The sequence below is a fragment of the Notamacropus eugenii genome, chromosome 1, assembly GCF_028372415.1.
Source record: "Notamacropus eugenii isolate mMacEug1 chromosome 1, mMacEug1.pri_v2, whole genome shotgun sequence".
NCBI lineage: Eukaryota > Metazoa > Chordata > Mammalia > Diprotodontia > Macropodidae > Notamacropus > Notamacropus eugenii.
This window is the reverse complement of record NC_092872.1, coordinates 610,426,051-610,452,565: the sequence shown is the minus strand read 5'-3', so window position 1 is coordinate 610,452,565 and position 26,515 is coordinate 610,426,051. Positions and strand designations below refer to the sequence as shown.

The following is a 26,515-nucleotide window of genomic DNA, read 5'->3' as shown; positions in this document are numbered from 1 at the left end:
TATGCTCATTGTTTGGTTCTTGATTTTTTTATTTGTTTTTGCTCTCTTTTTTGAGATCTTGGCTGTATATGGGCCTCTCCTCGGGTGGCTGCTCTGGTATGGTTCCTAGATCAGTGGCCATGGTTTGACTGTGTGGGTTTGTGTCTTTTTTTCTGCCAGGTGTCTCCTCTGTGACCTCCCTGATGTCCCTGGCTTGGGTGCTAGCCTCCTATCACAAGCTTCTACGGGACTCCAGGGATGACAAGAAGAGCATGAGCTACCGAGGGGCCCTCATCCAGCTCTTCTGGCGGCTCTTCACCATCTCATCCAGAGTTATCTCCTTTGCCCTCTTTGCTTCCATCTTCCAGCTCTACTTTGGGATCTTTGTTGTGGTTCACTGGTGTGCCATGGCCTTCTGGATCATCCATGGTGGGACAGACTTCTGCATGTCCAAGTGGGAGGAGATCCTCTTCAATATGGTGGTAGGGATTGTGTACATTTTCTGCTGGTTTAACGTCAAGGAAGGGCGGACTCGATATCGAATGTTTGCATATTACACGGTAGTCTTGACAGAGAATGCTGCCTTGACGTTCCTTTGGTATTTTTACAGAAACCCTGAGACCACTGACTCCTATGCTGTGCCAGCACTGTGTTGTGTCTTTCTTAGCTTTGTGGCTGGGATAGCTCTGATGCTCTTATATTATGGTGTGTTGCATCCCATGGGGCCACGAGCTAAGATCTTTGCCAGCTCCTGTTGCGCCGAGCTGCTCTGGGGCATCCCTTTGCCCCCCGACGTTGAGCCCATGGCGCCTCAGACCCCTGGGTACCGGGGGACCCAGGTCACGCCCACCAGAGCCGTCACGGAACAACAGGAGGATCTCACGGCTGACACTTGCTTGCCTGTTTTTCAAGTGAGACCCATGGTGCCCTCTACCCCGTCGGGGCGTCCTTACTATCCAGAAGGGCCCCTCATTAAGATTGACATGCCCAGAAAGAGATACCCTGCATGGGATGCCCATTTTGTAGACAGGAGGTTGAGAAGGACTATCAACATTCTGCAGTATGTCACTCCCACAGCTGTAGGCATTCGGTATCGAGATGGACCGCTCCTCTATGAGTTGTTACAGTATGAGTCTTCACTTTAAAAGCTCCATAACCCAAGTTGAGAAGGGAACCTTTAAGTTTTGTTTACGGCCAACACCGCTCACAAGAAAAACACCACCACCACCACCACCACCACCACCACCACAAAAAACAAAACAAAAAAAAACCCTTCAGATAAGCTTTCTTTCCAGTTGCTGTATGTATACAAAGATATTCTCTATGTTTTGTAAGTAAAAACAAAAAGAAAAACCTTTCTTTTGATTTTTACACACAAGAAACAGTATTGAAACATCCACACTATGTATGATCCATAGGTGGAAAAGGCGGAGTTGTCTCCACTCCAAAAGAAAAAAAAAAGTTTTATACCTTATGCCAAGTGTAGATCATTTGCGGGATTGGTGCTGATTGAAAGAAACAACTACAACAAAAAAAAAACCTTCAACTGCCTTATGCCCTTAGGTGCTGAGTTTCATTAAGTACTGTCTTGTTTTCTCATGCAAAACTCTCCGGTGATTTTTATACCAGGGGAGGGAAAAGCAAACCAAGAAGTGAGTCAAAGAATCTAAAACAAAAAAAAATACAAAACAAAAATCACTGTTCAGATCTTGTGATTTGTAGGGAAAAAAGTTCAACCAAGGCAAGAAAGTGAAAGCAGAGCAATCCCTCCCCACCCTCATTTTTTCTCCCCTGCCCCACTCTCTCATCTCCCTCCCCCCCAATTTCCCTCACCCCTAGCTGAGGCTTTACTTTAAGGAGCTTAACAGCTGTCCGAAATTGAAATGGACCAGTGGTGCCATGTGCAGGCCAGCTTTGTGCCAGTTTGCACTGGTTTCACCTGGTAAGATCACATTTGCTTGGGGGTGAGGTGGGGAGGGGGAAGATAAGGTAACAAACACAAAACTGAAACCCACCACTCAAATTCAGCATGGTTGTTCAATTCTATACCAAATAGAAGGGGATTTTCATATCGATAATTTTTAAAATCAGTAATAATAAAACTCAGCATAGTAGCAAAAAGAAAGAAGTCTATTTAAAGGCACAATACTTGATCAGTGACTGGCAAAATTGACATCTGATCCATCATCTTAAGGCTGTGAGAGGTATCCATTCATCATGTGTGATATTGTGTAAGGCCTCTTCTATCTCCATTTGGTTTGGTGTGAAGCCTTAAACTGATTTGGCAAGAATTCCTCATTTTTAAGATTTGTGGTTGTGTTTATTTTTTTTTAAATGAAGACAAAGAAGAAAATTGGAATATAAAAAAATCAGCAAATTGTAATAACTGACCTATTTCAAAAGATGGTTTGGTGCTTTTGTCTTTCACCGTTGTGATTGCTGAGTATTGTTCAGCTGACTTGGTGCATCCTGGGTTGTGTGAGAAATGCTTTAGTTGTGTATGTGTGTGTGTGTGTGTGTACATATATATGTGTGTGTGCGCGCGTGTGTGCCCACCACACATGATGTATGTGTGTGTGTGACTCAGTGTTGCAGGAGCTTGCCAGAAATATGGACAGTACAAGAAAGATGGTCATTAGAGCCTGGTTGAGCTTTGTTGTGTCCAGCTCTGTCCTTGGCAAGGCTCAGAAAAGCAGCACTCTTTGGGTCCTGGAGGCCATTCAACTTGTGTCAAGATTCCATCCACTTGTTTAATTTTCTTATTGTACCAAGTTGAATTTCTGGAGGTATTGAGAATCTAGTATAACACTTTTTTTCTGTTTTTAAAAAGTATTGCTCCTTTAAATAATTTTCTTGTTCCAGGGCATCTTTTCAATCCCATCATATCTCTACTTGGGCACAAAAAAAAAACACAAAAAGAAAAAAAAAAACTCCACAAAAATATATATATATATACATACAATATTTTAAAGTAAATACTGTTAGTCTTTTCTGTGTGTAATTGCAATTTTTAAAATTCCAGATATATCTGTCTAGGGTGCAAAACCTCACACTGAACTGTCCTTGAGAAGTTCAACCTGAGGAGAGCTTTTGTTGTTTGTTTTTTTAAATTGATCTTAGGTCTGTGGGGTTTTTTGCTTTTTTTTTTTTTTTTGTATTCAAAGAGACTCTTCCTTTCCCCATAATTATTTATCTATGTCTTTAAAAATATATACATAAAGTTTTACATAAATATCAGTTGAAAACCTAAACTTGTCTTTGCCCAAATACACCTGAATGAATATCTCCTAGATTACAGGCACCCTGCTGTGCCCTGATTGAAAACCTCCCCAACTCCACCCATTCTGTGGTTTCTTCAGTTTTTCTCCTGGGTGGAAGGGAGTATTAGGAGGGCTTATTCACTATTAATGAAACTAACAGAAAAATTTTAAAGACAAACTGCAACATCACTGCAAAACCTACTGGGGTAAGTAGGGCTTTGTGCAACATACCTAGGCCGTGATAAAACCTGCCAGATGGCCAAATTGACCTCTGCCCCCCATGGGGAGGGGCAAGCATTGTCTGATAGCCTCTAATTAAGAACTTGGGGGCTTTTGTGCAGTCAGAGGCACTTTTCTGTCCATCGGTTTCCTTTCCGTTCTGCTTACTACATAGTGCTTACTTTTCATAGTGTTTACTCTGCAGATAGAGGCTATGGAAGGAAAGCAGTCTGTGAAGTGAATGAACCACTCATGTCATGGCAGGGGCACACCTCCTGTCTGCCTCAAGTCTGGTGCTATGGTCCAGCAAGCTGGCCTCCTTCTACCAATCCTCACAGCTCCCTTGATACTTCCTTTCCCTTGCATCCTTTTCTCTTTGAACTCCATCACTTAATCTTTCATTTCAAAATACTTTTTGACTTTTGATGATTTTTTTCTGCTTGTCCTTACTTCTCCACATTACATCGAAAGTGTGTGTCTATGTGTGTGTGTGTGTGTGTGTGTGTATGTCTGTGAATCATGCAAAATTATGAATGTGATCAGTAGCACCAAAAGTTGGGTATGACAGAGGGCTGTCCTACCATTTCAGCTCAGGGAGGGCCCTCTAGAAACTCATACAGTGAGAATAAGTAGATAAATAAGATCCCAGAAGTGTATGTTTACTTTTTGCTAAGACCCTTAAAACCTCTAGAGCTTCCAAGAAGGAGACCAGGAAGGATAGAATTCTTTCTTAGTTCACTAAGGAGATTTCATGTTTATTAGCAGTGAACTGGTGGCCATATCTTTCATAATCTATATGTCTATGGAGAGAAAAAAAAGCAAAAGAGAAAAGAAGGAAAAAAATAAAGGATGGAAAGAAAAAGAAAGAAAAGAGGGAGCAAGGAGGGAAGAAAGGAAGGCAGAAGGGAGGAAGGACAGAAGAGAAATAGTATTATCCAGAGTACTTACCACATCTTTTCGATATCATCAGCTTTCATTAATTTTTTAAGGTTTATCCAAAGAACCACCAATAATTCCAGCAGCCTTCTTGTGTTTGTGTTATTCCTTACCTCAATAGAGGATACTCACCTAGCACTCCTTTCTTCAAGGGGACTAAGTCCAAAGAAAATAAATGACTTGAGGTGACCCAAGTCATACAGTTCCTGACTGTTAACTATCTAAACACTGGTGATAACACTTTGTATATCTCCCTTAGAAGTATCAGGACATCACAATTATTAGATTATCCTCTTTAAAACTCAAATCCTAAGAGCTGCTTGCATGATACTTCATCTTTATTTTGATCCATTCAAAAAACCCTGCTGACATAGACTTTTAGTTTTTGCATACCATGAGGAAGTGTAGTGATATCCCACATCTAGAATCTGTTCTTGGTTTGCCGATCCACTGAAAATGACCCATTTTAACATGGGTTTATAAAATACTGTCCTACCATCTCACTAGCTATTTCCCTTCTGACCTTTCTCAGAACCACTTGAGCTGTTAAAGGAATTCTGGGCCCAATTCTTGTCCTGGTGTGGGGAGGATCTGTTGAGATCAGATCATCTCACCCTTCTGCATCATGTAAAGTCAGTACTGGGAGCTATAGAATTTAATGAGAAATAGGCTTCTCTTTGAAAGTATTTCTCTCTGAATTCCATCCCCTATAAACACAATCTTCTCAATGTGACCTCTTCCCCATTCCCATTTGTGTCTCATCCAGACAGGAAGGGATTTCTCATTCTCCTTCAAACAACATCCAGTGTGCTTCCCCCAGAAGTCAATCTCAAGAATCTAAAACAGGCAAAAATCTTCACGAGACCAAACTGGAGTTACTTTTCTTTCAAGAAGAAAGGAAAAGAAGCTCTAAGGGCTTTCTCTCCATCTTGCCAATCTCATCCTGCCAATCTCAAGCACTCCTCATTCCTCCAACACAATCTTCAAGTCTGATTCTGGAAAAAGCCCTAATGCTACAATATAGTGAGCTGATTTGTTCCCTGTCGACCTCATTCTACCGATCCTTTCAGTTTTCTGGAGACTGCAACATGCAGCTGTTCATACTTGTGAACAAGGTGCACAGAAGGAAATAAGGAGTGATAAGAGGTGATGGAGGAGCAATCAACACTGGCCCAGTGGGTGCTGAGATGAGGTGGGCTCTGGGTCATTGTTCCTCCCTTCCAATAGTACTACAGTGCCTGCTTCAAAGGTAAGGCCCTCAGCCTTCTCTTCTCCTCCTTTCTGATACAAAGCTGACTCAGACCTCTGAGTTCTTTCTTTGTCCAGATGCCCCAGGTATAAGTGCATGTGTATGGACACACACACACACACACACACACACACACACACACACACACTCCACAGTGTTTTCCTACCCATAAAAAGATCTTGCTTGATGGTCATTTCCGGTCCTTTTCTGATACCGTGGGAGCAAAAGAGACAGAACCAAATATTGCTGGAAACAGATTCTTTTCTTCCTGTTATTTCCCAGGACTAGAAAAAAAAAGTATGACTGTTGGGTTACTTCTTGAAAATGGGCTCTCTACAAGTGCCCAGGGCCTCTGAAGGCTCACTAATAGATAATATTGGGTCATGGAGTCTTGTGGAACTCCTAAAGTCATTCATTTCACCATTTGGCCCTGTTGCCTCACTTATTTCTTGGTAAGGATGAAAAACATTCTGCTAAAACCAGTTTTGATTTGGGGTGAGAAGGACAGAGGAAGAGGGAAGAGGTTATATTATAATTAATTTTATCCAGACCCAGTAATGAAATTCCTAATATAGACCTGGAAATATTTAAGGAGCTCAGGGGTTCAGACTAAGAAAGTTCCCCCTAAGAAAGTTCGGACTAAGAAAGTAGGAATCCATGATGTATGGTATGGGATTTTATTTGGTAGCTTATCTAGCTGCATAGACAGCAGGGGTAGAGGCTGCAGGAAATGAGTTTAAACTAATTTTCTACACCGATGCCAATGTTGTTTACTCTTACCATAGACCCCATATTGGGTGAAACAAAAAGTCAGAAATTCATCAGGTTAAAATCAGTCTCTTTTTATCTTGGGGTCCCAACAGCACTCTATATTTCCTGATTATACAATAAATTAATATAAATCAGCAACAACTCTCAAGCATATACACTTCCTCCTTCTATTCTAAAACATAGCCTTGTAGAATCTGAGGCCTGAAAAATCTGTTCAGAGGTTTTACAGTTCATTCATTGTGGCAGTGCTAGATGGTACCTAACCCATTTCTGAAAATCCCAAGAAAAGTCCATTATTGAGAAAGATTCATTATAAACTCTGGGAAACTTTTTTCTATCAGAAAAAGTTGTTAATGCTTGATTTAAATCTCTCCATTTGCAAGTTAGACCTCGTTTTCAGCCACTCATTCATTTATTTCTGACTTAAACCCCTGTAGCTTGTATAATATATAAAACTCAAAAGGGGAAAAATGCAATGTTTTGTTTTATATATTCATATACTATTTCTTTCTTTCTCTTCAACGCCATGCCCTCCATGCTTTGCTTCTCTTTCCTGGGTATTATCACTTCCTCAGGTTAGTAGAGTGGAGATGTATCTTCCTCTCCCCGTGCCTTTCCTTTAAGCTGTTTACTGAAAGGTACAGTTTGTTTTGGAGCCAAAGCTCGTGAGTTCTATTAACGACACCTCCTGAAGGCAGCAGACTGAGGACCACAGGAGTCCTCAGTGCACACAACCAGCAGCTTGGGTGAAGGGCTAAGAATAGACCAACCTGGAAATGAACAGGCAAGGTCCAAGAATTATCCATCCTCTTCTGCCCCATCACATGCAGAACAATAGAAAGGTCTCAGTAGGGAACAGCTGACCATTGCCAATTCCAAACAGCGAATCAGACTCCTGCCTCCTGTCTAAACCAAACTAGAAAAGGAGATGTCTTTCCCATTCTAAATGATCTCCAGGGAGGGAGATAAAACATATTCCCTCTTACATTTTTACAATTGGTCATCAAGAAAACAAACCTCTAGTAAGCAGTCTTTATCTCTTATGGAAACTACAGATCTATAAGAATCTATCTGTTATAAATCCATCTGGTCCCAGGAGAACTCTTGAATCCTCTGAGCTGTGGCTTCAGGTAAGGCTGAGACTGAGGTATTAGTTACCATTTGGAGTTCTACAAAAGGTTCCCTCCAGGACCCAGCCAGCCACAAAAATCTAGTCATTCCCAGGCAAATAGCTCGATTCATAACCATATTGGACCCTGGGCAAGTTACCATTGCTCTGTGCCTCTGTTTTCTCATCTATAAAATGAGCATATTGTAGTCATCTCTGTACCTTCCCTGCAGTCTAGGGATGATGTAAGGATTGGGTGAATGATGTCTATGGAATGCTGTTGCCCTTTAGGGGTAAAAGGCTATAGGAAAACAAAAGATTTGACATGGTTATCTGAAGGACTCTTCAAGAAAATGATTAGCTGATTTTCAAGATGGAGCTCATAGCTAGAACCCTGAAAGACTGATGGCATATAGCCTTCCAGCCAGGGACTTTTAAAACTTGGAGATCTTTGGTAAATCAACACCTGAGTTTAGTACAGCAGCAGCTTTAATCTGCCGTTGAACTCAGAGAACTCAAGCGGCCAATTTATAAATTTTGAAGCAAAATGTATGAAAAAATGAAGAAAAAGTAAATCTTAAAACACTGGAGAAATCTTAGGAGACTCAATCTGATAATCTCATCAAATTTATTCAGCTTCAGGCAGACAGGACATACTTTGCATTCATCCAGCCCAATACCTTTTGGCAATTTTCTTCTTACATGGTGGAAAGCAATTTGGCGCCATTTCTTGCTTCTATTTTTCCTTTCAACGTGGGCTTTCCCTCACAACTGACTTACCTTCTTTTGCCTCTATTCAATGTGCAAGAAAATATATTTTTTGTTTTCCAAACAGTCATCCCAGCAGCTAAAAATCCAGGTCATGTTGGTGGGTTTTAATCATTGCCTTGTGTGTATCCAAAGGGAATATTTCCTTTGTCCCTGCATGCCTCATGAGAACTTGTCACACAGGAAACCTTCACAGTCAAAGGACTCAAGATCAGTTGAAAATCATGGAGATGGGATTTCCTCTAAGTCATGTTGGCTTAAATTTGATATTTAGATGATTATTAGCATTATGTTTAGGGTTTGTTTTTGTAGTCTTTGAATTTTAAAACCAATATGTACATTGGCTGAAGACATGAGCCTATTCCATGAATCACTGTAATATTTCCTAATATCTAAAAATAGAGTGAAGAAGGATGGGAGCAGTGGAGAATGAGACCTAGACTCATTTACAAAATGACTACAACTCTGATTTTCCATTGACTCAGAAGTCCTCTATAGGGAGGAAAGTTCCATGAATTTCAACTGTTTTGGGTTTCTCAAACCCTGGTCCCTTTCCTTGGAGTTCAGGTGTATTTTGGTGCAGAGATTCTCATCTGCAGTATAAATGATGAGATTCTATGGCTATCCCAAAGCAATATGGGCAAATACCACAATGGATGCAAGTTCTAGTTATTTGCTGTAAAGTCCTATCACAGCTTGGCTGTGGACCACTGAAATGAACTCCTTTCCCATCTTCACTGAATGAGCTCTCCTAGCCTCCCTTTAGGGGCCCAGAAGATGTCTCACAAGTCAGCATTAATTTCTCCTCGGGTTTTACATCTAATGGCTAATATGCACTGGCCAGCTCTGGTGACATTCATTCATTCCTATAAGACGTTGACTGATCATATCCTAAAGGAAGGAATAAATGAGACCAGGGACCTGCATCTCTGCTCTTATCATCTCCTTTTTGGGTTTGGGATGGAGGATGAATGAGCTATATAAGACATCTGTGAATAAGCAAATGAAATCAGAATATATGAAAACACAATGAGAAATAAAATTGGTCTGTAGATAGGTGAGTGGGGAGGGAAAGTGAAGGAATAAAGAGGGGGAGGGCTTTCTGTTATACACAAAAAGAAAACATTGGAGACCATCTGAACATTGCTTCCTCTTCTGCTCTCTTTGAGGTAGAAAGAGCAGTCATATTCTCTTCAAATAGGGAAACTTGATTTTTGCCATATGACCTCTTCTACCACTGATCTCTATATTATAGGGTCAGAAAAACCTACTGAAGAGGGGAGAGAAGCATGTTCTCATGAACAGATCCAGGAACTAGGAGTCAAAACTCCAAGACTATTCCTAGCCCTATTCCTGACCTATGTCAACTCACTTTTGGTGCCAGTTTCCTCATCTGTAAAATGGGGGAAATATTTCTTACCTACCTCACAGGGGTGTTGTGAGGATAATGTCATACATGTTTGGTAAAGCACTTTGCAGATAAAAAGTATTATAATTACCAAACAGGATTCCTTATTGATTTGGGAGTATTCAGAAATATACTAGAAATTACAATTACTGAGGAATCTGCATTGTAGGTCAAAAAAGCTGTTCTCTGTCTCTTCTCTCTATAAATGCTTCACTTCCTTCGTTCCTAAGAAGTTGAACAAGAAGGAAGGGTTCCAGATAAGCTTTTGGTTTACCATCAGATAGAGCTATTTAGAAAAGCAAAGAAAATGCTGGTTCTTCTTTTTCCTTTCAGTCAAAAAGAAAAGGTCAGTGACAGCTTTCTGTGGCAAGCAGATATTTCTCATTATAGTTTTGTCATTTCAAATATTCTTCATAGGCTCAATTTCTGTTTTAATTGGTCACTCAGCTCTCAGCTACCCCTTTGGACCCAGGGAAAGATTTGTTCATGTTATTTTGGAATAGTGCTACGATTTTTCTGTTTTGTTTTGGGGAGGCTGGCACACTGTTATTTGCTGGGAAATCATGGCTTCCAAAGACAAGAGTCTTTACGGAAGAAATAGATAGGAGTATTCATGGGAGGCAGGAGGGCCTTCCAGTTTTCTGGCTGCCTAACAAAAAATGAAGCCTCCTTCTTCTCCCGGTTTTTCACATGCTCCTTCCCCTCTTTATCCTTCCACAAGAACCAATTTTGGATTCTAAAACATGACACGAACTAACAAATTGCAAGTGGTCTGCTGTTCTGAAGGTACTCTAGCACTGAGTGGAACCACAAGTAGAGTGCGCAGATTGGCATTTCAATCACATTCACACACACACACACACACACACACACACACACACACACACACTCTCTCTCTCTCTCTCTCTCTCTCTCTCTCTCTCTCTCTCTCTCTCTCTCTCTCTCTCTCTCCTCTCTTTCTCTCTGTCTGTCTCTCTTTCTCTCTGTCTGTCTCTCTCTGTCTCTGTCTCTCTCTCAAAATTGCCCAAAAACTTCTGCTTTAGAAATTCTCCCTCAGAATCACTTGTGATCTTTCTCTGAATTCAAGGACATTTCTCACACAAGATCTTTCTCAGAACTCAGTAGGAGCTCCTCTGTTATCTGTAGGATGACAAGTTCCCTTCTAATGTGTTTTAGAACCCAAAACAGAACCCAGCTTGTTATCTTTAAAATCGTTATATAATGCCAGCAGATCCAGGATAGAAATGAGAATTTAGGGGAAGGGGAAGGGTGATGGGATTTGGGAGGGGAGGGGTAAGGGAAAGATAGGATATAATTTAATTTGACAATTGCTATTTTGTTACTAACTAAAATAGTGAGAAGTGACATTGTGTTCCCTAGTCGTCTACAATGGTCACTTTCTATTGAATCTAGGACTTGAGTAGGGGTCCAAGATTGAATATTTCACGGGTTTCTTTTGGAATCCATGGGACTGTTGAGGTTACCTCTTCACCCCACGCCCCTATTAGCAGCAGGACCTAAGGAAGGTAGCAGCTCTGGCCTCATTGCCAGGGTGGGCCTCTAAATTGCTCTGTGCTTCTCGGCTCCCTGTCTTATTCCCACGGTAGTGAGTCTCTTCAGAAATCCTGGCATTTATTCAGAAAGGCCCATCCAGTCCTTACATGTCTACTGCTTCAGGTCTGGGCAGTTCGTCCAAACTTCATCTTCCTCTGCCTTTTCACCAGCCTTGAAAGTACGATTGCTGCATGCTTTTCGCCAAATATGTTGCCAACCTTGGAGAGCCTAGACCTAGGTTCCATCCCCTTCTCTACATCTCCATAGGCTCAGCCTGCCTGATGTAAATGAGTAGTCCTGCTGTTTCCTTCACTTAAATATGTGTGCCTTTAAAAGGTGTGGCCCTGGGCCAAGCAAGATCCAGGAGATTTTTTTTTGGGGGGGGGGGGAGGGAAGCGCTGCATGGGGGTGGGGGGGAGAAGTGTAGGGGCAGGGAAGATGGGTCACATACACAGTGGAGTGTTCCACACCAACAGGTTCACCCATCCTTAGCCTCCTAGTGAAACTAGAAAGAAATTCAAAGCACATGCGCTATTATTTAGGGCATTATATAATAGAAATAATGAACACTCTGATGCTATGTTATTGCTACACAGTACTCTGGGACATCCTCAGGCATGACTTTTTATCAATAACTTTAGCTAGATCTGTTCATTATCGATTGGTTCATTTCATTTGGTTGAAATTTTATTGGCTATGAAATGCTGAAAAAAAAATCCCAATAAATATTGGAAAACCACCTACAATAAGCTACCAATCTATTTTGAGATTTGAAGTTGACAAAATGAAATGTGGAGAATCAAGCAACCTAATTGGTGCACATGTATGTGTATCTGTGCATTTCTATTTTACTTACACATGTACACATGTATATGCTGACCATGTGCATATATATGTTTTAATATATATGTATCAGTAGCTGCTTCTTAAAGGGCTTTCAAAGTTGATGAATCTGGATTTTTCTTTTTTTTCCCCTTAAAACATGTGAACATTTTAGGGCTTTTGCTGGTCTTGAAATACTCAGTTGGATTTTTATCCCCCTAGCCAGGAGTGTGCAAAAGTAGTCAGAATATGATCATACCTCTTTCCCTCTTCAAGGGATGAAGAAGCAGACAGTAGCAAGGTCTGTGCTGAGTCTGTGCAAGGACTGTCTTGGGAATGGTCTCTTCACCCCATCCTCATGTATAGGCAATATTTTCAGAGTGTATTCTGAGTAAAATATAAAGAAGGCCAGAAAAGGGCATTCTAAGTAACTTTTCTCTCAATTCAAGAGAAATACAGAGTGGTAAATGGAGGCTGTAAGCTGATGTTTAGGGTACTGCATATATGAGATCCCCAGCCAATTAATTTATCCTTCTGAATATTGAAGAAAGGCCACATGGGAGAGTGGACAGAAAACTAGCCTTGGAGTCAGGAAGACCTATCTCTGACACATATTGGCTATGTGACCATGAGCAAGTCTCTTAAACTCTTTGTATCCCAGGCAACTTTCTAAGACTATAAGTTTTAGATGAGTTGCTGATATGCATTGGTAAAGGGAATTTCCACACTGGGAATTTCCCACCTCAATGAAATTATAGGTTTAGACCAAAAAAAATCACCATTACCACCACCACCACCCCTACTACCACCACCAACAAAAACAATGAAACTGATCATTTCTGATTCTATTGCACAACCAGGGGCAATAAGACCAATCCAGTGAATATCATCTAAAACCCCCCAAGGATCATAGAAAAATTTCTTTCTAAAATGAAATCATATTAGGAACTGAAATAAGCAGCAGCATATTTTAAAAGGGTTGACTTTTAGACATAATTTGTAGGACAGATGTTCTGAGATATATACTTTTCATATATATGTACACAGTATATAAAAATATATGTGCATATACTTATATTCATGCAATTCTAAGTTTCAATGATTCAGATGAATAAAAATGTATTTAGTGAAGACCTGTGCCTAGCACTGAGAGATACAAAGATGAAATAAAAGTGTCAGCCTTCCAGTAGCTTACAGTATAGTTGAAGTAAAATAAATATGAACTTAGATGGTGTCAAGAAGTTTTATACCAGACAGACTCCAATTCTGAAAAACACCATACATGGCTTAGAAAATAAGTTTTCATTTTTTGTTAGTGGTAACTGGATTAATTTTGCCCAAAGCCATATGATTTTAGGTTACATCAAATGTATTCTTTCACAAAAAAAGAAAATAATTTTTTATATCCCAAAAGAAAGGATTCTAGTATAAAATGGTACTACATGGTGCTGAAACATCCTTCTAATGCATTAGCTCTCTTAAGGAGAACAGGAATCAGTAATTCAGTCAACAAGCATTAATTCTTACTATGTGCTAAGCTCGATAGAAAAGTGGGAAAACAAAGTCCCTTAAAGAACTCAGCGTCAAAGGAACAGCAAAGACCACAGGCAAACAACTATGTATAAGCATAGAAGAGATAAATTGGAGATAGTTTCAGAGTGAGGACATTAACTTTAAGGGGGACTGACAAAAGTTTCTTGTAGAAGGTGATTGTAGCTGGGACTTGAAAGGAGCCAGGGGAGCCAGGAGAGAGTGTTGATGAAGAAGAGCATTCTAGACATGGTAGACAGCCAGTGGAAATACCTGTAGTTGAGAGAGAAATTTTCTTCTGCCAGGAACAGCAAAGAGGTCAGTGTCTCTGGATCTCAGAGTATATGGAGCGGGTAGAGGGTGAGAATCATGGAAAGACTGGAAAGGACAAGGCTTTGAAAGGCTTTGAATGCTGAAAAGAAGATTTTATGTTTGATCTTGGAGGTGAGAGGGAGTCACTGAAGTTTGTTTAAAGTGGGGGTGGGGCAGTGCAATATGATCAAGCCTGGGCTTTAGGAAGATCCCTTTGATAACTAAGTGGAAGATAGACTTGGAATGGAGAGAGACTTGTGGCAGGAGACCTACCAGCAAGCAGGCTACTGCAATAGTTCAGGGGTTCAGTCTTTAGGGTGCTCTTCTTGATACCCCCGGTTCTCCCCTTCACTCATTTCCTTTTTCTTATACAGATTCCCTACCATTCCTATGTGTGTGTTCATCCTTCGTTGCTGAAGAAGACCATGCCATCAGAGAAATAATGACATGTCTTGCACTTGGCTTTGTTTTGAGTATTCCTGTGTGCCCTGTAGTTAGATGGTGCACAGTTTACAAATGTTGTGGATCCTTTAACCTCCAAGTTTTGGGACAAGAATGCAGGACACTACTCCCAGCATATGCCTTCCCCAAGACAAAATACATCCTCCCTTTCCAGCTCCAGGGAACATTTTTATCCCCACACCTTTTCTATCTATCTGTGGCCTGATAGCATGTTTCCAACATCGTTTCAGATACGCAAACAGTGCAGAAATGCAAGCCATCATAAAACATGAGAGGGTCCTTTAAGGTATGGCTGAGATGATGAGAAGCTATAGGAAGCTCCTGACTTTGATTTATACCACCATGATGTTTTCACTAGCACTGCTACCCAGACCTTTCCATTATATCAGCATGGATTTCTGCTCATGCACCTTAACATAACTCTGTTAATCTCCCTTGAAGAAATTTCCCAGAGAGCTGACCAAGAATCTTACCCTAGAATATCAGTATGATGAGTTCACATAAATTCAGTCTCTACCACTATGGGTTACACATAACTTTTTTATTTGTTTTTCTGATTAGGATGATAACTCATCTGAAATTTATAGTCTTAGAGAGCTACTTGGGAGACCAAATGGTAAAGTGGTTTGCCTATGGTCGCACAACTAATATGTGTCATAGGCAAGATATGAACCCAAGTTTTCCTTACTTTAAGACTGAACCCCCCCACTCCACTAGGTCATTGTGCTCTCCCACATAATTACCAGCTTTCAATCCAAGGAACCTTGCTAAAGAAGGGTCTCTTTGGAATTTTGTAGAGTTGGAATTCAATCTATTGGCATGTCAGTGAGTTGGCTTTACCAAATAAAAAGGAAGAGGTCATTTTCTGGGATCCCTGGGACCTAGGACTCAGTTGGCTTGATAAAAACTGCTGATACTACTAAGTTTCTAGATTACAAATTGACTAAATGAAGTTTCCCAGAGAAACCAAAACCTCTGATTACTAATAGGTACACAGAATTTACATTTTTCAGTTTATCATTTTCCCCACAGATTTGCCAAAATGTTTCAGGTTTATCCCATAAGAATATATGCTGCCTATTGGCAGCAGTTTGAATCTGAAAATATTTTCCAATGGAAACTGATTCTTAACTTTGATTTCATAAGGTACTGGGATATACAATAACATTTGCTTACTTACAAAAGTAAAATTCAAAGATTTAATGGCAACTTGAAAGCATTCTTCATAATTATTAGCCAACAGTTGCCACGATAATCTGCTAATGGTAAGGCAAGAGTTCATTCACCTCCAGCAATCTCATCTTTAAACCTGCCGCTCCCCTTCTCCCCATTCTCCCTTTATCTTATCCTTTATTCATAATCAACAATTTATCCTGAGTAGTGGTCAAGTGAGCATTGACCCAGCTCCCAACAACTGACTTACCGCATTTGTGTTGTTGTTTTTCCTGCCCTGCTTTTCCCCCTCTGTCTTGCTGATTTGATATCCTACTTGCAGAGAGATTTTTGGGGCTATTATTTCAGCAGATTTCAGTCATTCCATAACTCCAGTTCAACCCAACAAAGCCCTTGCCTTTGGGGGACTTTCATCTCTTCTCTTAAAGTCTCTGACTTTAAAACACATCACGCATCACAATGAATTTGAGACTAAATCCTAAACTTTAGTGTTAAGTCCCTAAAATATATAGGCCCTAATGCTTGCCACACTCAGCCTGTATAATAATGAACCAATTTCTGCCCCTGCTCAACAGCAGGATAATGGGACCAATGCTAGCTAGGGCTGGGGAAGGAGGAAAATCACACTTAGCATAATCTCATACACTACAAGCAGTAGCACTTCAGCACTTAGCCAGGATTTTTTGATACAAGGATTAAGTACAAAAGGGTCAGACAGGACAGGACTGGCGTGTGCAATTGCTTGGTTATTTTGGTAGAGTGCATCCTCCCTCTCCTGAAGGAATATCTGTCCATACAGAAAGTTCACAGTCTTACTGCCAGTGACCTGACAGAACCAGGAACCTAGAGAAAGCCCTGTCCTTTTGGTCAACATGAAGAAACAAGTATAAATAGTTTCCCTGGTAAGAGAAGGAAAATTGAACTGAATTTATAAGCCTGTAGCCAGATCTACCATTAGAATTTCCCCACAAAGACAAATAGAAAACTTGAAAATTGAACAAAAAGGGAATTTTTAAAAATGCAAAATGTCTTTAAACCTGTTGCATAATTTCATTCCATCTCAAGACAAATGTTTAGGGGCATACTTGCACAGTTGGACCTGAAAATGATTTTCACAAATTATTTAATCACAAAAATTCTTTTCTACTCATAGACTGCACTTTGACTGGGGGCACATGATCACTGTTACTTCTACTTCTTCTCAATTCATCTATCCTTCATTTATTATTTCCCATAATATAAAAGTATCTATAGGGTAGCAAACAAGCAGATCTTCCACAAACAGATTTCCAGGAGAAGCAAAACAAAAGAAAACTATTCAATTCAACATGTATGAAGTGCGTACTGTGTTCAAGGCACTGAGCTAGGCACTAGGGATACAATCTTGGTCCTCAAGGAGCTTATATTCTATTAAAAGGTTATAGTATTTAAACAGATTAATATACACTGAGCAAGGAGAGATGGTTAGGGTATTTAGCAAAGGCTTCCTAGAAGAAGGCCTTCTATAAGTTAAGCACTGAAAGAAACTAAGGAACTAAGGATTGTTTTCACTTTTACTGAGGCCATTCACTACCTGGTATAACTCAAGCTTGTCCTGCATTTTTTCAGACCCAGAAAAAGTTCCAGTAATTGTTTTCATGGCTGACCTTTCTTACTATATAAATATGTATGTCTCAGATGCATACCACTACAGGGCTTCCTTAATAAGAAATATAGCTACTCAGAAGAGATCATCTTAACAATCTACGGAGGAAAAAACAAATGGATGAAGAATACATATCATCCAAGTTAGGACCTGAAGCTGTATTGTAGTTAATCTATTACATGTGTATCTTGGACAGGCCCTGCACATGGACAATGAGCCAGGTCCATAACTGAATAGGAGATGGGGTTAGATTGTATTGTGACAATTGTGCAATGTTTCAGGTGAGTCTCAGATTCTCACTGCCACTATAGACCATTTTTAAAAACACTATCCAGTATTCTTTCATTGATTTTATATGGTTGTAAATAATGGGCACAGTGGTTATAGTAAAATCAAAACTGCAAGTGACCCAAAGGGCAGTGTACATATGAATGGTGTAGTAAGATATTATCCAGGATAATGCATGACAAGAAAAATCGGTAGGCCAGCCATGTGTTGAGGATGAGGGAAAGTCTGAGGACTGCAGGGTATCCATGAAATATTAAAAGAAGTAGAAAGAGGTCTCTACCCCAGCGGGTGTAGATACCGCTTAGAGGATTTATGGTTGGATGTGGCCAAGATAAGATGAGAAAGCATGGAGTGAGTATTGACATCAATGAGATAATAAATCAAATAAGTACCAAAGTATTTATGCAGATGGAGAGAAAAGCTTATATTCTTAAATTCCAGTTTGATTTGATTTGATTCAACAAGCATGTGTTTAACACCTATGTGGAAAGTACTGGGGGTTTTTTCTCTTATTCATGGTTTTATATCTTCTGGCCATTGGTTCAACTTGACATGTAGCCTAATTTAAAGAATGGTAAAATTAAATGATTTGATATCTACCTGCTTTTTCTCCTCTCACTTGCCCTTAGATACAGATAAACCAATGAAATGGCTAAGGAAAAATAGCAACCTGAGCAGCAGGAAGGACCTAGAGAACCATATTTACTTTTGTAGATAGTTCACAGTCATGGTCATCTACCATTACATCTCATTCTTTGGGGTCATAAGAATAACGTTACACATTATGAGTTGTTTGAGCCTGGATCAGGGATACAAATGGCTATGTAGAAAGGATGGGATTTGGAGGCCAGAACTGGCACTGAGAGACTAACATGAAGTTCTAGGGATATTAAGATAGAATAAATGAATGCATTCAAGAGTCTAGACAGGCATGGAATCTAGTACTCCATGTTTTGACTGCTGAAACTTTTAGTACTTTGAATGTTAGCTATTGAGAGAAGAATGTGTTGGGCAGGTGAGAATCAATGAGTGATATGTGGGGAGTTTACACTGCATCCTGATGCCTATAAAGTGAGAAGCTAGGTCCAAAGGCTCCTTCTTTGTTCCTAAAATCAACCACAAAAGTGAAAAAAAATACATTACATTTATGAACAAAACGAGACTGGGTTAAATCAGTTAGATTGACCCTGAAGGCAGGTGCAGATTGTTAGAGAGGGAAAGGAGACAAGATAGGAAGAAGATTGGAGAGATTTATTTTCTTCATTCTGTGATAACCAATGTTGTTATTTTATCAGTATAAACCAGAAAAGAATTCATAACCACCTTATCATAAGACTAGTTTGTTTAGGGAATCACACAAGGGAGTGACAAAGTTTATAAAATTCAATGTTAGCATGTCATGAATAGAAACATTTTTGCAAGATTATGCCTGTTGCAAGTTTTTATATCATTCAGCTTAGGAAGGAGTCCCTAAAACCTATAAATGTTTTGCTCACTATGCCTCATAGATGTCAGTACTATTGTCATTGCCTGAGGTAGTGAACACCATTGGGTCACATTGTCATAACTGCCATGGTCCTATACAAAGGACCCTATTCCAGGGAAGGTAACAAATTGACAGTGAAAGCAAAGTCCTCAGCTCAGACCTTCTTACCAATCCTAGACTTCTGCAGCACTAACCCTTAGAGGGTTTGGGAAAGGAAGGAAGATCTATTTCAAGGCCAGCAATTAAAAATAACAATAATGTTGTTTAAAATCATCTCCACATTTCCCTTGCTGTGTCCTCTCTTTTCCTTATTAGTGGCACATGCAGTTCTTGGTGCTCGGGATGGCCAACAATTTCCACTATTCTTGGCCAGACTAAGAGGATGGACTAATGTCTAATCTGAGCCAACATCTCTTGGTTTCAGCTATGTGGACAGATTGGGGCATGCATACATCCTCACTAATCCAAACCCGGTGCTATTCTCAGCAATCAGTGCCTGTGGATTTAATTTCTCTCATTTTTTTTTATTAATTTAAATGAATTGTGACCACACAAATATATTGGAAAGGCAATTGTTTCCATAGTACAAAATGTTTTCCACTCTTTGGTTTATAGGAGGGCTCTCTTTCTAATGTCAGAACCCCCATTCTCTCTTATCATCAGCCAAAAGGACAAGAATGAAAAATGGCAGCCAATGAATGGTTCTTTCCCCTTTTCCCACTCAGTTTTGCAGGGATAGGTGGAAACAGATGCCAGTTGACTGGATTCTTTGGAATCATTTGTATTGGAGTCTTGGCTAACTATGAAAGCCTTTTCTGTTCCTTCACTATGGTTAGGTTAGGGCAGTGATGACAAACAAGTTAACTTCTCAAAACCTTGTGGTGCCTTTTTTCCCCGGTGCTTTTCTCTCATGTAACTCCCTCCAGTCAAGGCATCCACTTGCAGCAAACAGTAATGCCAGTATGAATTCCTCTGTATCACGTGCCAGTGCAGTAACAGACTTTAATGTATACATATATAAATAGATAGAGATAGAGATATATCACTATAGTTATAATTATATAATGGAGGTTCTGATGTAGCTGTGGTGGGGATGTGCCATTCCTCTGCAGAAATATGTCATTCTCAACAGAATCTAAGAATTATCAGAAAACACCTGACATCCTAGAAGGGCACTGTCAGATGAGTCACTCTCTCACAAAAAGTTTTCTTCCTTTCTGTAAAAGTTGCTGTTTCCATAACAAAGAAAGATTTAAAAAAGAAACAAAAAGAGAAATTTCTTAAAAATTTCCCTTGGTGCTGATGTTCTTTTCCAGCCCCAAACTCGTCCCCATCAACAGTCAGCGTGCTGCCTTTCCAAATGGACTAAATCACCAATCAGTTTTGGAATGTGAGAGGCTATCACAACCAGGACTTTAAGGAAGCACCTGAATACTGGAAACTGAACCCACTTGGCTTCTAGTCCTGACTCTGGCCCTTCTTCTGTGACCTAGGCAAGGAGCTCTGCTTCAGTTTCTCCATTTGTAAAAGGGGGATAATAATATTCCCCTACCTCATGGGGAAGGGGAGATTATGAGGATAAATCAGTGACAACAAAATCATTAAGTAATATTAATTTGGAGACAGCAACTTAATGTTCTTCAGAATTATTTTATATGCTGCTAACAGTTTTACTTAATCTTATTTACCCCTTCTGCTCCTATATATTCCACAAATCCCACACCTACATCTCCTAACACATACACATTATTTTTTTTCCTTTGACAATACATTGGAACACTGCGCCACAGTGTTGGGGTTATCTACAGGATGTTGGGTAGTGCTACGTTCTACCAAGGGAACAACATCACTATTATTGTACAAGGTGCTAGAGTCAAACCTCATTTTATATACTTTGGTTCTTAGAGAAAAAAACACGCAGAATTCTTTCTGTGGAGCCTTACTATTTAGATTGTTATAAACAATTGTTTATCCAAAAAAAATTAAAATAGAGAAAAGGATAAAAGACAACATGCAGAGATTCTGTAGAAGTGTAACAAAAGACCCCTTTACTATTTCCTATATAAATGTAAACTATCAGAGATATATCCAAATGTACTTGAGGCAGACTGCAAGAATGGAAGGCATTTGATGTATACTTTTGTTTGTTTTCATTTGTTATTGATACATGCCTCGTAGTATGGGAGAGGAGAGGGATTTCTTTGTGTGTGTATATGTATGTGGAGTGGGTTGGGAAGGTGGAGTGGGTTGGGAAGATGGGGTGGGGGCAGTGTCAATATGGGGGATTATTCATCTGTTCATTTCCATTGTTGGTTGAAAGGGAACAATACTCGGAGGAGGGGAAAAGTTCGTGAGCACAACAAATTTTTGGTTCTGCAAACATATATGCTAAAATGTCGTGATGTTCTCTCATTCTTTATGGTTATGAAAGCCAAACTGTCTGCCAAGTGTGTTTAAGAATAACTTTTACCTCAAGAAAATGTAGTGGGGATGGGGGTGGGGTCCAGGGATGAGGGCCAGTAAATGTGTTTTTCCCCTATCTTGTAAAAAAAAAGTGCAAACTACAGAATAAAATGAGAGATATCGAAGTTCGATAAGAACAAGACCATTTTGGGTGCTTTACTGGTTCTTTGCCACTTTTCTCTTTTTGGTTGCTTAGTGAATGAAACAAAGACTGAGGTGGGCTTAAGCCAGAAATGGTGTTCAGATGTAGCAAAAAGTGTATTTATTTATGAATACAGACTTTGCCTGGAACAAACTCTGAAGGAACATTTAAAGAATGACTGTCTAATGTCAGGCATTTAATGTTAGCATGTGTGTGTGCTGTATATACCTTTTCACGTGTGCCATGTACAGTTGACAGTGAAAAACAAAAGAACGTAAATAGAACTGAACAATGACAAAAATAAAAATAAAAAAATCAGATGCTATTATATCAGATGACCCACTCTTTCACCTTGATGAGAAGCCACTGTTGGACAACTATGCAATTTTCCAGTCTATCTTTGCTCCCTCTCCACCTCAGATTTCCAATCTCTTTTCCATATTCTCAAACAGATTTTCTTTTCTTTTACAAGAATCGTGATATCCATACTTTGGCTCAAGGTGAAAGTGCTATATAGTAACTTTATTTTCTCAAAATTTTAAGAGGGAACAACAAAAACAAAATGTGATTTTTTAAAAATTCCTTTTCAAAAATTTAATGTAACTATGTTTTGTTCTATAAGTGAACTGATGTGTATGGATTTTGTTTATTTTTGCTTTTTCCTTTGTGATTTACTTTGGTTTGGTACTTGTACTAGGTTTCTGGTTACAAGTTGTTTTCGTTCTTTTTGGTTTCAGAATTTTCCTTTTCTTTTTAAATCCTGGTTTTGTATTGTAGATATTAAGGATGTGTAGACTTAAGGCAAAAAATTTGGCTTAAGTGGTACATAAAGCATATGAACTCCATGCATGTGGCCTTGTGTACACATGCAACTCTACTAGCACCTACATCTTGGTGCTGGGGGAAAAATGATACAGCAGGGAGCTTATGTACTCTAAAAGGGATCTGACCAGGATTTTTAGTTCCTTAATTAAATTCTGATGAATTGAGTAACCTGTCTCTATAGGGTAAACATTACTTTAAACTCTAATTTTGTGTCAGTAGCACTCTTCCTATTCACTGTGCACTCACCTGATGCCAAATTAGTCTCCCCTTCCTCCCTAATTAAACCATGTTCTGCAAATGGGACATCCCAGCCAGGTGTTTAGAATGACACGTAGACATGGGCTTGCTGCAAAGGCATATGGATTAGTCTCAATAGCTAAATGGGAAAAGACTTATAAGAACTGAAAACAAAGGTATGGAAATGTAAAGCCAAAGCTCAAATTCAGTCTTTCTATGGGCCAGGTCTACAGATACTGATTAGGGTCATAGTAGAGGATGCAGGCTTTAGAAATAGCATTGCATTTATGAGTTCCCTTCAGACTCTAAGGATCAAAATTCTACTTTCCATTCAGGGGGAGGAGCACAATCTATTTAAAAACAACTACAGGAAGTTCTTTTAGTCCTGTAAAATGCTAGAAAGTGAACAGATAAAAAGAAGTCTAAAGCAAGCACAACTAGTTTAGGAAGCTCCTGCCTGTTGATGTCTATATATTTTATCTGCTTGTCTATACAAGTCAGATTTTGCACATGATTTACAAATCTTGCACAAGATGGCAAAGCCATCCAAAGCAGCTGTGTCTGTGTTTTTAAGGTAAATATAGATACTCCCTAACTGTCTCAGCACACTCCCATTCCCCACTCCCAACTTTCAATTCCTGAAGATAGGAAGCTAAAGTGGAAGAGACAGTATTGCTCCTGAGTGAAAAAAAAAAATGTCAGTTTTACAGAAGCACACACATCCCCATCCTTGATGCCTCCTGCATACCAGGTCTTCCTTCCCTGTTCACCTGCCTTTACTTCCATCCATAGGGATAGGGACTAGAACTGTGATTTAATTCATATAGAGAACTCCCAGGGAAAGAAACTCTCAGTGCAGGTGAGCACCTTTTCTGCAATTTATATTCTTAGGTCTAAAAGACTGAGAAGCTAAGTGACTTTATTTACTAGGGTCATACTGGCCATTTGTATCAGAGGTGGAATTTGAATCCAGGCCCTTCTGGCTCCATGGCCAGTTGTCTATCTGTCCCTTTCCTTTCTTCTTCCCCTTTCCCCAATCATTCATCTACACCACATAAAAATCTTTTGCTACTCAGGGGATTGAAATGAAGGAGTTGTTAATTGCTCTGTCCTGTGGAGTCACAAATTCCAGCACCCACCCAAGGAATGCCACCACTCACCTACTTCCCTCAACTACTGAAAAGGCATGGGTCATCCCTACACTTTGAAGTATCTTTTTTATGGCTTTCTGGGGGCAGGGTATTTCTGAGCTCTGGTTTGAGATTGAGTAGTTCCAGAGGGCTAGCATCAATTTTTCCAGGGTATCTGTCCCAGACCTGCACCAGTCTTCCAGAGCAATGTTACCTGACCCATGCTATTCTGTGGATAGGTAAAATATCTAAATATTCTGAAATCATCTTCTGAATGGTTGAGTAGATCCAGACCATAAGAAGGAACATGATACAAGAGGAACGTGAAGTTATATTTTTTAAAGTTGATATATGTAAAGAACTAGGGACTTTTGTTAGCAAAATTTTTCAGATCAGCAAAATTTGCCTCAGATTAGTGCCATTTCTAAACGTGATCTCCACCCACATAACCCCCAAATTTCCCAAATCACAGAATGGGAAGAACTGTCCTCAAGCACAAACTAGTCAGTCAGTCAATAAGGAACAACCTTAGAATCCTAGAGCTTAGAAGGGTGATTTGGAACCTAGTTGGGGAGAGACACTCCTCTGTCTCAGCCCAAGTCCTGTTCTTGGAGTTCAGAAATCAGCATTCTAATCTTGGTTTTGCCACAACTAGTTTTGTTATTTTGGGAAAGTTATTTGATCTCTTGAGATCTGGTGCCCTTCTCAGTGAAATTAAGGGGCTAAACTAGATGCTCTCTGAGGACTCTTCCAGCTCTTACATTTTGTGTTTCCATGAGGTTATAAGACTGGGAGCTGACCTGACTCCAGAAAAGATAGTTGAGGGGGACTGCAAGCTTCTCCGGCCTATGCTAGTCTTGGTCCTAACCTTGAAGTGGTTTCAACTACCTTGAGGTTCTAGAATATCTCCAGCATCTGAGGGAAGACACTCAGTGGAGAGGATGTGGGGATGTTGCCAGTTGACAGATGTCTATTGTCAAGGATCACAGTGGCACTTCATTCTACCCGAGTGCCCAAGACTCCTCATCTTAGCAGCAGCAAACCTGCCTATCTAGACAGTCATGCTGTTGAGAATGGGGGCCTGTGTTGGGTAGGGCAGAACAAACTCTCATCTGGATTTCTAGGGCTATGGTAGTCAGTAGCTATATAATCACTGTCAGATACTCCAGTCAAGAAATCAGTCTATCCAGGAGTCTGGCATCTGACTGCCACAATTGAGTGAAAGCCACTGCAGAAAGTAGGGAACTGGAACCCACCAGTGCCACCTTGGGAATTCCTGGGGGAAAGGCCTGCAGTGGAAAAAGCCTTGGGCTTGGGCATTAGGAGACCTGAGATTTTAGTCCCAGCTTTTCCCCTGACTAGCTGTGTGAGCTCAACAACATCACTTCAATCCTCCAGGCCTTCATTTCTACCTCTTTATAGTGTGTATTCGGAATCTTTCAGGTCCCATCTAGCACTAACATTTCATGATTTTTTTTTGCCCCTGTTTAGTTGGTCTTTAAACAAGAAGCTAAAAGCTGGTAGCTACATTGGGGAGGGTCCAGAGCGACTCAGGGAGAAAATCCATCTTCCTAGTACAGGGGTTGAAGGCCAAACTCTTAATTTGAAATGCTTTGTGGTTCCTTCAGAATCTGGAGTTAGCATCACTCAGTTGAAAACCCCATTTCATGAAGAAAGGGAGGTAGGGATCTCAGGGACGTGGCTCCTTACCCCACCTCACTGAATGCCATGCGAGGCATGCTCTCTCTCCCACATCACAGTCTCATCCTCTTGCCCTCCTGTTGACACTCTTCCTACTCTAATTACACTGGTCCCTCCATAGCTTCACTTAGAAATCCACAAAGCAGTTATCTAGTCTTAGCCCCATAGTAACAAAATACAGGCACACAACATCAGTGGTAAGAGGCCTAGAACTTTGTTCAGTGGAGCTGAGTTCATTGTGTGACCCAGGGTTATCCTCCAGTGACTCCGGTCTTAATCATAGTCCATGAGACAACTTAGCATGGTGCAAAGCTACCTGTACCCTCCCATCAACATTTGTGCCCTGTTCAGCTGCAGGGGGGAAAGGAAAAAGAAAGCATTTTCAGAGTGGATATGAATTACACCAAGCCCATTGGCATTAATGTTCAATGATGAATGTTTCCTGTTGAAGGCTCATCAGCAGGGGTGCTTAAATCCCTTTGCACAGGAAAATTATTTCTGGATTTGCCCTTCTCTGCCAAGAGAAATAAAGTGTTTTAATCAGGCTCTCACAGTAGTGAAGAGGTAGAGCAAAGCTTGAAGAAAGGGATCAAGAGATGAATGGTGAGGAGGCAAAGACAGAAATGATCCGCTGACCTGTCATAACCATCAGATTAAGATAAGCAAGTCAATCACAACGGTAACTATAATGAAGTCCCTCTACCACTATCCAGTGTTCTGGGTACAACACAGACAGCTCAGAAGATGAGATCAGATTTGGAGAAGATGAAAGGAAAGATCATAATTCATTTGTTTCTCTACTTTTCACTTTCTTATCCCTTTTCTGGGAGCAAACACAAGTTAGATGGGGTGGGGGTACCCTTCCATTTCTTTTGAGGCATGGAAAGGCATCCCTGAAAAATAGAAAGGGAATTGGAAGGCAGGGAAAAGACAAATTTCTTTTGCAGACAGGGAGAGAAAGGTCATTCTAAGAGTAGGATCATAGATCTAGAACTGTAAGAGATCCTAGAAGCTATCTAGTACAGTGGGGGAAACTGAGACACAAAA

The 26,515-nt window shown here is 40.2% G+C and overlaps 1 protein-coding gene and 1 long non-coding RNA gene across 5 annotated transcripts in view; one reads left to right on the top strand and one right to left on the bottom strand.

Annotated features, from left to right (window-relative positions):
• Positions 1-2,920, top strand: part of LOC140520704 (XK-related protein 6) — a 34,415-nt gene extending 31,495 nt beyond the window's left edge. The window contains exon 2 of the mRNA XM_072634843.1: positions 160-2,920. Within this exon, the coding sequence (XP_072490944.1) occupies positions 160-1,124 (965 nt within the window). The 3' untranslated portion in view covers positions 1,125-2,920. The remainder of the gene's footprint in view (positions 1-159) is intronic.
• Positions 1,248-26,515, bottom strand: part of LOC140520707 (uncharacterized) — a 76,536-nt gene continuing 51,268 nt past the window's right edge. For 3 of the 4 annotated variants that reach the window (XR_011972616.1, XR_011972617.1, XR_011972615.1), the window contains 2 exons: positions 12,334-12,461; positions 1,248-5,927 (listed from right to left, as the gene is read on the bottom strand). This is a non-coding gene — a long non-coding RNA (uncharacterized lncRNA). The remainder of the gene's footprint in view (positions 5,928-12,333; positions 12,462-26,515) is intronic. The other variant, XR_011972618.1, reaches the window with a different exon arrangement.